The sequence below is a fragment of the Xiphophorus hellerii genome, chromosome 14 (assembly GCF_003331165.1).
Source record: "Xiphophorus hellerii strain 12219 chromosome 14, Xiphophorus_hellerii-4.1, whole genome shotgun sequence".
Classification (NCBI taxonomy): domain Eukaryota; kingdom Metazoa; phylum Chordata; class Actinopteri; order Cyprinodontiformes; family Poeciliidae; genus Xiphophorus; species Xiphophorus hellerii.
In genome coordinates, this window is record NC_045685.1 from 18,280,793 (window position 1) to 18,296,608 (window position 15,816).

Below are 15,816 nucleotides of genomic sequence, written 5' to 3' on the forward strand. Positions count from 1 at the left end.
TAACATTATAACATGATGAAAGCCCAATAATGTGGAGTTTATGTAACTGTTGTTTAAATATTGTTTTGGTTTTTATTCAAACCCCAACACAAGTTTATAATTGTCTTATTATTTCTACTATAACTTAATTTTATTTTTTTTATTTGATCATTTATCTACCTGTGATGTTGTGTTTGTTGTGAAGCACTTTGATCAGCTGCGGTTGTTGTAAATGTGCTGTATAAATAAACTTTGACTTGATTTGAGTTTACTGTAGCCTGCAGATAATTACTGGATTCTCTGGATTAAACGTGTCGTTTTAAATATTTTTACAAGATTTTTTGGACAGAAAAAACGCACCAAAAATAAAGGGCTGAGTTAAAATTGATTTTATCAATTAGTCTGACTTTCTGTTTATGAAGATTTAATCTTTGGAAAATCAGGGGGGGTTTCATCAATGTACTCTTTAGGTTCAGCTCAATTTAGTTTGTTTTGCATTCTGTCATTGCTGACATAAAGAGCAACATACAAAAACCAAACAAAGCATCTCAGAGTGATGTCAGCCCGCCCCGGGGTTATAACCTTGTTTTACAGCTTGCATTTATTTCAACTTTAAGTGCAGATATTTTCCCAGAAGGTATAGCTGAAATAAAAGCAAGTTTTTGAAAATATTTGGCATCTACGATTTGGCTTTTTTTTTTTAAATCTGATTTTATTTTGGAGCCGTATCCCCCAGCCTTCACCAAAACACAAAAACTCATCATCACCTTCTTTATTATTTTGACAGAATTGATGAGTTTTAATAACGCCTCTCCCTCTCTCCAGAAGACACAGAGAGTTTGTTCGCATTGCAGCGTGTTTGTTGAGTTTTTCTGTTGCAGAAATGTGGGTGAAGAGCTGTGCATGTCTGAGCACACGTCTAAGTGCGTGCTTACTCGACTGCAAGTTTCAGACCTTTCTCTGAATAATTCAGGTTTCATGTCTTGTTGCCATGGCTGTCTGTGAAATTTGCCCAGTAGGACACACACGTGTTCACCCCCCACACACACACATTGATATGAAGAAATGATAGATGTGAACACCCCCACCTTGCACACACACACACACAGACCAATAAAAGAAGTGAGAGACGGTGGTTGTGATTCACTCTCCCTGTCTGCACCTCCTCCCTGACTCCTGTTGTTATTCAAACTTTAGTTTCAATCTGCCCGTCCAGGCAGGAGGCTTCCCGCTGTGACCACACAATGGACCCACTGTGATGAAATGCCACACGTTTCTCCTTTTAACACCTTATCGCTGCGGCCTTCGCCTGCTGGTGAATCAGTTTAATTTCAAGACCAACACTGAGGCAGAAAACACAGTTGTTCCTGCTGATTTCCACCCGTGGTTCATATTGTTATCTTGGAAGAGAGACAGGCTATTGAAAACTTAAGCAGCATGAAATATCTTTGGGTTTTATTGGGCTGTTTTGAAGTTAAAGTATGAGATCAAGGTGTGAAACTTTCACTATATGTAGCCCGATGCAGCACGAAAACATGCTAACATTAAATTATTTCAGACTCTTTAGCAGGTCTCATTCTTACATGCTGGAAAAATAAGGAAATTAATCAGCTTATAATTTAAATAAATTAAGTTGTAAGGCTAACAACTTTAATGATGAGTCATGTATGAGTTTATTATGTAATAATAAGAAAATATCTATCTATCTATATTTAGAGTTCATTTTTGTATCATTTAATTTAAGCAATGATCCAGGCTGCAACAATTTTGCAAAATTATTTGCCCACAAATAAATTTAACTGTCTTCCTGCTCCGACTTCCTTCCCAAAAATTTAATACAAAAAAACTACATTTATTGGAAAAACATACAATATTTACAGAAAAAGTATCACACCTAACCTGTTTTTAGAAATCCAGTCCGGTTAGAAATAACCTGTTCAGAATCTGCCCTAGCACCAGGTTGCATTAATAATGTTTGGTAGAAAGAACAGAACTTTATTCAATATATTATTGGCATACAAGTGACCGCACAAAAACAGACAAAAAGATGGAAAAATGAGCCAAGCCATCAGAATTAGATCCCGGAAAAAACCCGGAAAGCCCATCACGCTCATCTCCTCGGAACGGCGGAACGGAGAAGGGATATAACTTTATTTACTGTACTATTAAAATACAACAACAGCACAATTATACAAAAATAGAAGAATAAAAATGCACAAAAAGCTGAAAAAAATAAATGCTTGAACAATTCGTACACAGAAGATCCGAGCCATCAGAGTCGGATCCCGGAAAAGACCCGTAAAGCCCACCACGCAACTCCCCGGGGGCCAGCGGAACCGAGAGACCGACGTGCGATTCCTCTTTGTACTCAACCAGAAGAGTTGAGGCCGGCTCTGCCTCCGCTGCCTTCTCCTTTTTTTAACAGAAGCAGGGAGTCTGGATGCTGGAAATAGCCCGATAAGCCGGTTACCGGTCCACTTTAACCGCAACAGTCGGTCTGTCTTTGTGGAAGCGGACATCCCATGTCAGTGTCCCTTTGAGCCATTTTGTACAACAAAAGGTCCAGCGACCGTTATTTTCTTTTTTTTTTTTTTTCTTACCGGGGGGGATTTCAAGTCACACACAGCTATTTATTTGTGGAACAACACTCCCTTTTTTTTTTTTACACTTCCACACCTCCAGATAGGAGGGGGGTCCATTTTCCTTTTTTAAGAAAAGAAAAATCATCCCCTAACCGAGAGCGACAATGGCAGCCGTAACGAGCCCGGAGACGAGCCCTCAACCGCGGGTATATTTCCAGACGCCGGCCGGCACCACGGAGGAACCGGAGACTCCCGTTAGGAAGCAGGGACGGGTTACCGTCAAATACGACCGAAAGGAGCTGAGGAAGAGACTGAACCTGGAGGAGTGGATCATCGACCAGCTAACGGACCTCTACGACTGCGAGGTAACACAGCCGAACCGAGCCTGTCGATTCGGGCGGCGTATTAATTAATCAGCCTGATCCAGAAGAAAGAAACGCGATCAGCCTCTTGGTCGTTGCTTTTGGCCTAGCTTTGCTAGTTCCTCAGACAGAACTGTTTACAAACCTGACGGACAGGTTTGTAATTAAAGTAATAAAGACACAAACAGTGAAAATAAATGATTGAAACTCTTATTTTTGGTGGTTTTTAGGAGCGATGTGGGGGAAACTTCCCATCCTCTCCTACAGGTTGGCTAAATGTGGCACATGGTGCTTTATAGCCTCATCATGAAGCTGGCAGCGTGGCTCTTTGTTCTGATTGGCTGAAACTGGCTTAAAGCACACATGAGAATTATTTCACATTATTTAAATACACCTGCTTTTCTGTATTTTCTTAATCTTATGCTTTTTTAAAAATTAAACCTGGCATTGTGTGTCCATTTAGCATTGTTTTTAAGCCATTTACTCCAATTCCAATTCTTGTGCTTTTATTACTTTAGGGAACATATTTTACCATGTGCACTGAATTTATTGTGAGTATATGAGATGGTGGAACAAAATCTGGTTTTTGACAATTATTTTAATGACTTTGCACACAAAAAAATGAAAGAGAGAAAAATTATAAATCATTCAAATGATTATTGAGCTAATTTTAACTTATGCTATTAATTGATTTATTGCTTACTGCGACAGGCTCATCGTCAATATATTACTTGAAAATGGTCTTGCAGTAATTACTGGGACAATTTATCGTCAAGCAAAATTAATTATTGAGACAAGCCTAACCAGATGGGGAACCAAAACTTCGACACTTTAGTGAAATAATTGGAGAGGCCAAAGTTGGCAATAAGGACCATTAAGTCAATCTATGTCCTCCAATCAGGAGGAGAAAACTGGTCTGGAAAACTCTTCTTAGTACCTGTAACTGGTCCATATCTTTAAAACCCATACTTCCCAGTCTTTCCCTGTTAGTCACAACCAAAGGTGAGTCCTAACAAGGTTCTGAAATGCCTCGTCTGACTGTAGAGGTCCAGTCATTCATGTCTGACCAGCCAGCTCTTTACAATGATCCGTCTGTAGCCGAAGTGATGACTGGATATGCAGCTGTCAGGAGAATCCTCCTTCACCTCATCAGACCCTCGGTCACGGTGACATATGCAGGTCCTTGCGGTTTCTCTGATGCGGCCCAGTGGCAGCTGTGTGGTGTAGAACTGCTGGCGTCAGTCGTTGGTAAGCTGGTGTCAGGTCCACTGAGCCGGCTTTGACCCATATTCTGTCCACAGTGTCTAGACTCTAGAGTATGGAGACTTATAGGGCCTGAAGATGACTTCGGACAGGACAGAGCCAGGTTTTTAGTGACCGATAATAATAAAAATGTTGATGGGAAAACTATTTAGTACTTCCCTTTTAGGTAACGGTATGCCTGTGACTGCATGGCATAGCAATTATAGAGCACCTGAACAAGGTTTCCCACAGAAAACTTGCTAAGCCTGATGGTTGTGGAGCTCAGGCAGTCATTCATCTAGCAGCCCGCCGTATTTTTGAGTTAAGAAATGTTTAAAGTTGAGAGGAAATTTGAAAATATCCCTTGACAATTATGTTTTATTGAAAGCTCAATACCTGAACACCAACTATAAAATCTTAAAAATGCAAACATTTAAAAACAAATGAAATGAATAAGCAATATTTAGCCTGGCGGGGTGACAAGTGAAGCCTGGTGGCCCGCCAGACTTACAATAAACTGAAGGAAACCCTGCTTGAATAATATTTCCATTTTAAATGGACTTCTTTCGATGCCATTTGCTTAAAGAAGTGTTATTTATATCACTAAAATGCACGCAGTAACTACATTAAATTAAATTTTGAATAGATGTGCACCGATCCACATTTTTCACTTCTGATACCAATACAGATTAGTATCAGCCAATAGAACAAATTATTTGATAACTCTGCACCAGAGCAGCACACTTAAATACACCAATAGCTTGACAAGCTCGGTCAAACATGTAAAAACAACTTTAATTTAATTTGTTTAGTCAGTGCAGTTATCAGTATAACAGCCAATGTAAAATAAATAACAAATTAATTGAAACTGACAAAAACAAAAGGTTGACTTGGTAAAGAAATAAACTGCAACAAACGTTCCTTCAGATCGTTCGCCTGGTTTGAACATGCTAAACATAGATATGGGACTATTTTCTGTAAGTAATCGTGTAATTAGGGGAAACGTTCAGTCTGAAAGTCCAGACTGCAGCCTTTTGTTTCTCTGACATTGTGCATCCTGTCTCTAAAGCCAACAGAGAGGATTAATGGGCCTAAAGAGGATTTGGAAATCAACATGCTTTGATTTTCTGCCAATAATATCCTCTGCAAACCTTTCATTGTTTATGGAGGTTTCAATGCACTGATAATCTATAAGCAGATAAAGTTCCCAAAAGTACCTGATAGGATATATATGGGATGAAACTGTCAACTATATTTTATCCTTGCATGTGCATAATCAGCTTTTAGTTGAATTTATGTGACAGTGTTGCCTTATTTTGTACTTCGGGACTCACGTTCTTGATTTGGTGGCGTCCATACTCGTGGTTGCCCCCCTCTTCGGTGTCCCAATCCAGTCTGAGCCGAGGCTGTTAGACAACAAAGAGATTAATTTACAGTCGGTTCACTGACGGAGGCGCGCTGGGCTCAGTTAGAGTGGGAGATGTGAAGCACGTGCTGCCGAACAGTAACTGGAGAGGAACCCCAGTTTCAGACAAACTCACTTAACCAGCATCAACATCAACCAGCAATATATTCAGGAAAAACAATGTTTTTCCTGAATATATTATAAAAAATTTAAAAATCCCTTTAAACTAGCTTGAAATTTGTTCGTTATGAGCTGTTTAACATTCATATAATCAAAGTGAAGATGCTGGTGGTTTCTGCCGGAGTGGCTGTGGGTACTTAGTGAGGAGTCATGGCACAAATCCATGGCATTGGTTGTACGTTTCACATCCAGATTTTAGCATATTTTCATCCATTGCATGTGAAATACAAAGTGAACGGATGGATATGTGGTTAAAACTAGTTGGTGCTTAGTCAACCTAAATTTCTCAAGTCTGCTGCAAAAATAATCATACCCTTTTGACATTTTTAGGTTTTGTCACTTTATCACAGCCTCCAAAGTATTCTTGGCAAACAAATCTTAACCTTTTGCAAGCATTTGCACTCTGATCTGCTGCATGGTCCCGGTTGTAGAAACATGTTTCGCTTTGGTTGTTTTTTGGAGCATGTCTCTGTCTTTAGAAACTTTTCAAACAACAAAAGAAAATTGGTATTGGTTTAAATTGTATTCGGCAGGTCAGGCTTTTTAAAGATTGGCGATTGTGATCGACCAGAAAACTGCGATCGGTGCAGTTGAAGCTGTGGTTGTCTGTTTATGGTGGTTTAGCTTTAGGTATGAACTCTTTTACATCCTCTTTGTTCCAGCAGAAGAAGCTCATAAAATCTTTCTTCTTTTAAATATGTTCCCCATGTGTGAATCAGTATTTCCAAAATATTTATTTTTGGGGCTCATCTGATCAGAATACCTTTCTCTTTATACCAATAATGAAAGTCCTGGTTGCACTGGATTTTTGTTTTAGGGTAAAAGGGGCTGAATACAAGTTAATACCACACTTTCTAGGTTTCATTTGTGTTTCATTTTCCTTAGTTATGCCATAGCTATTCACCACTAGCTTAGAAAATATGCTGAAGGTTGAGGTTGTAATGTGACTAAACTGTTTTAGGTGATGAAAGGCCCTGCAAAACCCATTTGGACCTTCGTCCCAGGTGCAGTTTATGAAGAGGTGCCTCAGGTTATCTGATAGGTGTGCTACGTTTTGTGGAGTGGGAACAGCTGCAGCAGAGCCTCCAAAACCCACATTCCCCAACTCTCTGTTTATTTTTAAACCCAGCCATGCTAGCTTGAAACCAGAAACCCTGAGCTAGGAGATAACAGGCAGGAAGGGCTTCTTTATACGCTGCCGGTTTATAAATATTGTCCAAATTTTGTCCTTCGTTGCCACCCTTTTAGTGGTTTGGTATGTGGGTTGCTAAGTGAGTTTCGGCCTTCAGTCATTGGGATGCTTTTAGCAGAACAATCAGATTTCCTCATCATTTCCATGGCAACTTCCCCCATTAACTTTTTATTTCTCCTAAAAGGACTCGTTTGCTTTTTCGTAAGTGTGCAGGAAACCAAGCAGTAGCTACACGGTTAACAGTGGAGCGAGTGGGCGGGCCCTAATCTCCAGGGTCCAACGTGGCCACACAGTCGCAGATGGGAATACGAGTGAGAACAGAGGCAGGATTGGTTAGCAGGAATGCAACGGACGGGGGAAGAGAAGGGGAATACGAGGGGATGGAAAAAGGAGAGAGAGAAAAGGAGTAGGAAGAGGCTTGGAGGTCTGTGGGAGGAAGGGTTTCTTTAACCCTGTGACAGCGCGCAGTAGAGGCGAACAAATTCAATAATATTTATGAAACATGTCGTCTTAATACTTGTTTTTTGGTTTCTTCCTATTTTATTCACAATGAAATAAACTTTCTGGAGAGCGGTAAATAACTTCCTGTGCAGAAGTCCTTCTGATTTGGTTAGAAACCAGACGGGAACGTTTGGCGTTATCCGTCTCTATAAATCTAATTTTATCCTTCAAGCTTTTCCCAAATGAGTCATTAGTCAGGGAGACTGTTAGAGCCTTTAGCCCCAGTACGGCAAAGGGCTTTAGTTTGTCTCTTTAATAAACGATTATCTCCTTGCTCTGTCCTTCCTTGTGTATACGAGGATCACTTAACACCAAAGCTATTGGAAATTAGGCAGTGTTGAAATCTTGGCGCACTGTACTTAAACCCAGCTGAACGCTGATGAAATACACGCCTTGAGTCATCGGATCGTAAATGTTGAAGCACAGACAGCCGGCCAAATTTAGGAACACCTACTGCTGTCTACAAACAATCTTAAAACTCAGTTAAATAACCGCAGACTGGAAATTTAAGCCTTAATTTGAGTACATTTGTCAATTATTAACCATGCTGTTAACACTTTGAACAGCATTTTGGCTTTTTCTGTAACATAAGAGGAATTTTCAACAATTAATGTATATCAGAGGAAAATTTGAGTCAATATTACGACAATACCATATTAAGAAAAAATGTCCTATGCAATCATACTGGTGATTTTTGCAATATTTCTTGCGATAAACAAACAAAACAATGACTCAAAGCGTATTAGTCTACGTTGACACTCACTTCCAATTTTTCTTTTTACTTTTGCATGTTCGGTCATATTACTGATTACATGCGACTGCAATCAGACTTCTGTGTGAATTTACGACCCCAAAGTCGTAACTTTGGGGTCTTTTCCGCAGAAAAAGAACGCAGACGTCACATAGCAGCGCACTGTTTATGGAAATAATAATGGATGCCGGCGTCTATGAATGGATTTTGAATTGTCACAAGATCATAACAAGATGAAGGATGCTGACAAAACGAAAACACAACTGATAGCAATGTCTCTTCGTGGCCTGTCAGCCATTTTTTACAACTGGATTTATTGTGTCTGCTTCTTCTAGGGCAGAATTATGTCATGTGAAAGACTAAAAAGTCCTTTAAAATGCGATATGACCGTTCCAACTGCGGTCAAAAAGTCGGATATTGGTTGCATTTGCGTGCTGTGTGAACGTCGTCATAGACACCAGATAATGAGTTGCATATCTAAAATATTCAAAAGAAAAAACATCTTTGGAAGATAAAATACCAATGTGAAATGATACTTGACACTCTATTGGCTGTTGTTTGCACAGCAGCCAATCCAGGAGTGTCATTTTTTTTTTTGCTTGGCGCTGATTGGCTGAACCCTCAAGAGAGGAAATAAGGAAGACGTTAGCTTCTGCTGTGGTGCCAATTCAGTTTCTACTGTGAGAATTCGTCCGTATTAAGGTATATTTGGTGGTTGATCTAATAAAATAGACAGTTATTAGCTATTTTCAGGCGACTGATTGTCAATCTGTGAATCCAGGGGTCTGTTGTTCTCCCAAACAACTAAATGGCAAGTAGATGGTGTCTGATTGTTGTTATGGAGATTATCTGACCCCAAGATTCCACTATCTGCTGAAGATATAATTGTTTTTAATGTACCTTAAATCAAAATGTTCTGCGTGAGCCACCGCAATAAATACTACATGTCATAAATCCAACAGAAAGGCACTTCAAAGTGAGGTAATGCCACATATTTAGCAGAAAGTCTTGCAATAAACTGGCCAAAGGAAACGTAGCTCTTCCTATGGAAGAGTCAACAACAGAAGAGGAAATGAAGCTCCTCACTGAAGTGATCACTTCATGTTTCAAATAACAGCACAGTGGCTCTCCTTCCTGTAAACGTGAACTCTGTCTCGACATGCAAATCATAATTCAAACTGCCAAATTTTTGTTCTGGTGGTAATCATCTTAGTTTGCATCAGACATTGTGGTATCCTCCTTTAAAGCGCACAACTTAAAGGGCTGAATACCAATCAGTGTTGCCCTGCTTCACATGAGGGTGACTACAAAGAGAGGTTGTTGCACAGCGGGACTAAATGACTCCACTGTGTCTGAGGAAGCTCCCCCCACACACCAACACACCCCGATGGGCGCACACACATGTTGCAATAGGTTACTTGTGTCCTACATGTTGAACACACAGTTGTTTTTCTGTTGGTCTGTGTGGAGGGAGGAGGAGGGGTGACTCAGCACAAGCCACAGCTCGACACAGTCAGTGACTGAACGTTTTTCTTTTTAAACACTGACTGGATGTACGGCCATATTAGAGAGATGGAGAACAGCCAAGGATATCGTGAGCGAGGCAGACCAAGCATGTGTTTGGGTCTGTGTGTGAGCAAGATGGGAAGGAAGTTCAGGACAACAAGTAAGTGGAGAAAGAGTATAAAGAAACCAGGAGTTGAGTCATTGAGACGAATATTTAAGCTTTCAGTCACAGGAAGTCAAATGAAGCACAAACAGTTCATAAAAATACCAACTTCATCAACAGATCTTCACACAGTCAACCTAACTCACTGAGGTTAAACTACAGCTGTGGCTTTTGCAACTATTACCGCTGAGAGGTTTTAGCCTTAGTAAAATAGTTCAAATATTTTTAACAGAGTTGTGTTCAGTAATAGCTTTGTTAACTGTTGCAGAAAGATGTTTAATCAGAAAGAGGTTAAAACTGAAGAACCCCCCAGAGCGGGGGAAGGCTAACGGCTCAATGTTTTTAGCTTATTTTAAACCACGTAAATCGAGAATGTTTTATACGGAGTGTGACGCTAAAACAGCTAATATTAACTGTCCACATCGGCACAAGAGGTGGCTGTTTTTAGGTTTTCACTCTTTTCGGAGACAAAAACATTCGTTTAGGCCTGTCAAGATAAATTTTTCTGGACGATAAATTGTCCCGAAAGTTATTGCGATAAACGATTGTTGTTTTGAGACCATTTTCAAGTAAAAATAATGGTAGTGGAATAATAATTCTCAGAGATCAATAAACTTTAAAAATCCTAATGAGCATTTAACACTGGGACTGGAAGACATTTTACATTTCCAAAAATAAATTAACAAAACAATAAAAATAACAAATAGTGAAGTGAAGTGAATAATGAAAATTATCCTTAAAAACACGGCAGGTTGCGACCAAAGCATCAGACTGGACCGGTTTTTGCATTAAGAGAGACAAACAATAGATCATACAAATGGAAATTATTGAGATGGTTTAAATTTATCATGTGATTGATTGTTTATTGTGACAGGCCTAGTTATTATGTGATAAACTGCAAAAGCACAAAAACATACCAAGTATTTTTTGTCTTGTTTCTACTGTAAGTACATTAGTACACTTGCATAAGACAAAACTAACATACAGGTAACCTTCCAGCAAGAAAAAGCTTGGTTTATAATCAGTAGTATTTATTTTAAAAAGTACTATCTCCACTGGCAGATTATTTAACTTATGAAACGTTTTTCTTGTGTTATAAGTAAAAACTTGTAGATGCCACCATATTCTGCTGACTGATGAGTCAAAAAACACCAACTAACGAGGTAAAATCCACAATACAGCGTTTATTGAAACTGAGATCAAACTTAAATTAGAAGTGAGGAGTTTGGAGACAACTTTTACCACCATCTCCTGCAACTACTTGTAAATACTTCACAATATCTCTATTTTTAGGTAAAAGAACATCATAAATAGCGTATACAGTAAGTCTCTGAGTTTTTTGTCTCGCCTTTATGGTAAAATTACGAGATATAAGGAAAGTCTTACAGCAAAACTAATGCTCACAGACACACCGTCCCATTGGTTCCAGTGTATTGAAGTTTTTGGTGGTAATGGGGAAACCTGTGGAAAAGTTTAAGGGATATGAATACATTTGCAAGACACTGTAGGTTGGCTTAGAGATTATGGAGAGTAAGTGATGACATGTTTATCGACCTGAGAAAGACTATTGATTAGATCCTTTCTGGTACTTATAGGCAGTGTGTGTTACTTTAGTCAGTGTTATGATGTATTTTCATTCATGAACATAAAGAAATGTTAAGAAACCCTTTGTTTTTCTGTCTAATTATTCTGAATCATTCTCAGTTTGAAGTGTTTTCTGTGTCCTCAGCAAAGTTCTGTTTGTAATTATTAAATTATTATTCAGTTAAAACTATAAATGCTATTTTCTCCAGCCGTTCTGTAAAGGTTTCTGAGCACCTTGATGAGGCTTTTCAAAGGCAGTATAATGGTGATGTCGTGTGATGCGCAGGTGTGTATTATTACCGTAAGTGTCTCTTTAAAGTACTTATAGAAGACAGACGAGCGACTCTTTGTTAGCGCGTTTATTGGCCTCTCTGTTTTTAACCGTCTGAAAACAACAAAGCGTCCAAGACTTGTTTCTGTTGGCATCAGGAGGCAGGCAGGGATCATAAGTCTGGACTCCCTCTGCCAGCAGCTTGGTCCGGTGGGTAACACCGATCCACTCAGCAGAGCATTTCTGTCCCAGGAGGAACATCATAGCCGACATCAGTCAAGCTGTCAGCAGTGGAGCTTTTCAGGTTACGGCTTTATTCAGCCTCTGACTTTGTTCTGCTTGTATCTTTCTGAGAGCCAGTTTTATACTGCATGAGAGCACTTTCTAAAACGATTTAATGCGTCATCATTAAGATGATGTACAAGCCTCTCTGGAGTCAGTGAGACGTTAAACATTTACTGCAAAAAAAACAACATGGGTGTAGTGTTTGGTGGTCATTTTAAAATACTAGATTTATTTAAAAGGAGCTGCCCTGATTCATCTGTTTAACGCTCCTTATTGACTCCTTGGTGTGAGTTATGTCAGCAAACATTGGCAAGAGCTAAAGTTATCCTGCATTGGAAACTCCCAGTGGTATCAAGTCCACAGCTGAGTTGGCGAGTAGGTGTGAAGTGAGGAGTGGAGTAATTCTTATTGTAACCAATGAATAGCTGATTTTTGATCAGTCTCACTGTTGTGTGTCATGGTTATATATATATATATATATATATATATATATATATATATATATATATATATATATATATATATATAATTTAAAGGTTTTTAAGTCTGTAGAACATTAACAAAATAATCAGCAAGATGTCAATATCCCTTCCTGACCCACCCCAAAAATAAAATGGAGACTGACAGTTTGTGAAATGTAGCAACCTTTTCACATGACTATGCAGAATGTAATAATCTAATAGAGGCACCGGCATGGTGCTCACATGGGATAAACAAGGTTGCCAGATCTTAACAAAAGTTTTATTATTATCACCTACTCACTTCTAAGAGAGGAGATGATCTTTTCGACAACTATTCATCTCTGAGAACTTTCCGGAAATAGGAGTGGGGAGTCACACTTCCGCATAACGTTCCGCATTCTGGAACGCACAGAATTCCATGCGTTCCAATTCCAAGAGTTTCTTGGAATTGGTCTTGAGCATACCCAGATTTGTAAAGTCTCATAATAAGCGTGGTTAGACTGGTTGACTTTGAGGCCAGTTACCTAAAGCCTTGTTCTTCATTTGACAATCTCCTTGTGATGGCTCTGAGATTATCTCAAGAGACATTCCTGCCGTGTGGTGTGTTGAGAATGATCTGATCCGCTTGGAAGGACGTTGTGACCCCGCCAATCTAAAATCTAGAATATTGGATTGTTTTGGTCTGATATTGCAGCGTCCTTGGTGTTCTCCAAGAATAATCAATCACATAGCCTATTGATCGCGCCGTGTAGGCAATCAGAAAGCGAAATGACAGAAACATGGACGGGAATCCCCGGTACAGAAGACAAAACAACTGCTGTGGTGAAGTAGAAAGTCCGGGAGACGTCTTTGTATTGTTTGTTCTCTGTTAAATATAGTTCAGAATCTATCTCCCTCTCGTCGGCCATGTTTGCTTACTCTGAACTTGTTTGGTCTCGAGAGGCTTTGCAATATTTCGTGTCTGACGTCTGAATATTCATGAGAGGAATCTGTCCAATCTGTACAACCAAACTTGTGGTAGCTACAATATTTTTAATCATCATGCATGATGTCTCAAGTTTCAAAAATCAACCGTCAATTTTAAAACTTGTTTTGAACATTGGTGGAATCACAGCTCCAAAGGCCGTGATGAGAATATGCTGAAGTTAATTGGAGGAAAAAAGGTGATGGTGATAGACGCTTCACTCGGTTTTGAGTTGTCATTCAATCAATAAATCACTGATTTATTTCTACATGGAGTTTTAAGGTGTGTTTAGCTTTTTAAAAAACGTTTCTATTTTTTCGTTTGGGTCTTATGAGCTAAAATAACTAGCCTACATTCAATACGCCATGTGTTAGAAAAATAACACTTAGCTTAATAAGTTCTAAGCTCCCCTAAGAATACAATTAGTCTTCTTTTGACTACTCTTTCATTTTATGTTTGATAAAGTAAGTGATGCATACTGTTTCAAGGTCATGTATGACCAGAAGATCGGCTTCAAATTTGTACAGCAGTGAACAGGGTTTGGTTTTTTGATTCTTTAAATACATGCAGCAAAAAAATCTACCAGGGAATAATTAGTTTCTGCACAGGGATTGAGCCACAGGGGAAAGAAATGTCAATGAATATTAAATATTTGCTTCACAGCTTTAGTCTTTCTATTATATGTAAAAGTTAAAAAATAATGCAATTATCAATTGACAGTTTCACCTCTGTTGTCTTAAATAATCTGCTCATTACATGTTTCAGTTATACAAAAAACCTAAATTCATTCACTCACTGTAATCTACTGAAATCTTCCTCTCATTGGCTAAATATAAAACAAACAGCGCATTAGTGGGTCAGATTATCTGTTGTGTTGCAAGGGTTTAGGAGGTCAGAAACTGCTTTGATAGCTGATCTGTATGAACAAATATGTTCACAAATAATCTCAATAATATTGAATAAAAGGTTGAAAGTTACTCAGCATATTCCTTATTTACCAACTGATGGGAATCACATTAACAAGACGCAGGGATGGATCTTTCCTGATCTCCTTTCCTGTTAAACATTTTCAGAATAAAAAGAACAGTGTTTTTAAAGAATGACGAGGCTTGCCAAGAGTGACATAATGATAATCTGCAGTAATCCTTGTTTGTATGCAGTCATACTCTAATCTGCAGGTAATCTCCTCTTTCCGTCCAGTTCCAGTGGTATTCTGCATGTGCATATGTCTCTTTGTCTCGCTCATGTTTGGCAGCTTTTCAGTAAACAGTATTATTATGAATCGTTTGTGCTTCCTGTCCACTCCTCAACAGGAAACTGAGGGTGATTTTTAAGTAATATAATGGTAATGGCATAATTATGCAACTACACCCTCTTAAAGATCAACAAACTTTAATTTCTAATTAACATTTACCACTGAAACTGGACGACATTTTAAATAACCAAAATAAATAAGCAAAATACCCAAAACAACAAATAAAACAGACACTGAAGTCTCTGTAAATACAATTGTCTTACAAAAAAGGGGCTAGTTGAGACCAATGAACCAGACTGAAGACTTTTAGTCATCCAGATTTTGGTAAAGAAAGACAAATAATTTTGCAAATGGAAATGATAAAACTCATTTAATTCATCATGGGATTAATACATTTATTTATTATTTTTACCTTAATCTACTGTGTTTTGCTAACATTTTCATACCCCTTGAACTTTCCCATATTTTGTCACTTTATAACCCCAGACCTCCATGCATTTTACTGGGCTTTTACTTAATAGGCGTCCAACTAAACAGACAGGGTGATCAGGAGAGTTTTAATCAGAGAAACCACAAAGCTTCACAACTCAGGTTGCAGAATTTGTCGCTAAAGCCGCCAGAAGTCATGTACTCCACAAATCTGACATTTCTGAAATAGTGTTTGGACTATTTAGTGGAAAACTAACAATGCAAATCACCCTGAACATCACCTTTACCATGAAACATTGGTGAGGATGATGATTTTCATCATCAGGGACTGGAGAGCAGTGAACAGCGGAGCTAAAAACAGGACAATCCCCCAAACTGCTCAGCAGCAACAACAGGGATTTGTAATGTGATGGCCATGCTCAAAGAAATTCTGCTTTATTACACTCCAACCGTAAAACAAACATGGAGCAGGTTGTTTTATGTTCACTAAAACCCACGCCTTAAATATCTCTTACCAGATAAAAGCCAGATAAAAGCTGCAAAAGACTTCAGTCTTGAGCAAAGGTTCACCTTCCAGCAGGACAACAACCCTTAAATATACATTTATGTAAAATTGGCCCAATCAAAGTAAGGGCCTAAATCCAATTGAGAATCTGTGACTTGAAAATGAATGTTTTTCAAAGAAAACAGGCATCATTTCAGTC

General features: G+C 38.7%; 1 protein-coding gene across 1 annotated transcript in view; it reads left to right on the forward strand.

Annotated features, from left to right (window-relative positions):
* The first annotated feature begins 2,288 nt into the window (after nucleotides 1-2,288).
* The window catches only part of ppp1r14bb (protein phosphatase 1, regulatory (inhibitor) subunit 14Bb), a 34,246-nt gene continuing 20,718 nt past the window's right edge, over nucleotides 2,289-15,816 (forward strand). Inside the window, exon 1 of the mRNA XM_032583070.1 lies at nucleotides 2,289-2,926. Coding sequence (XP_032438961.1) covers nucleotides 2,726-2,926 — 201 coding nt within the window. The 5' untranslated portion in view covers nucleotides 2,289-2,725. The remainder of the gene's footprint in view (nucleotides 2,927-15,816) is intronic.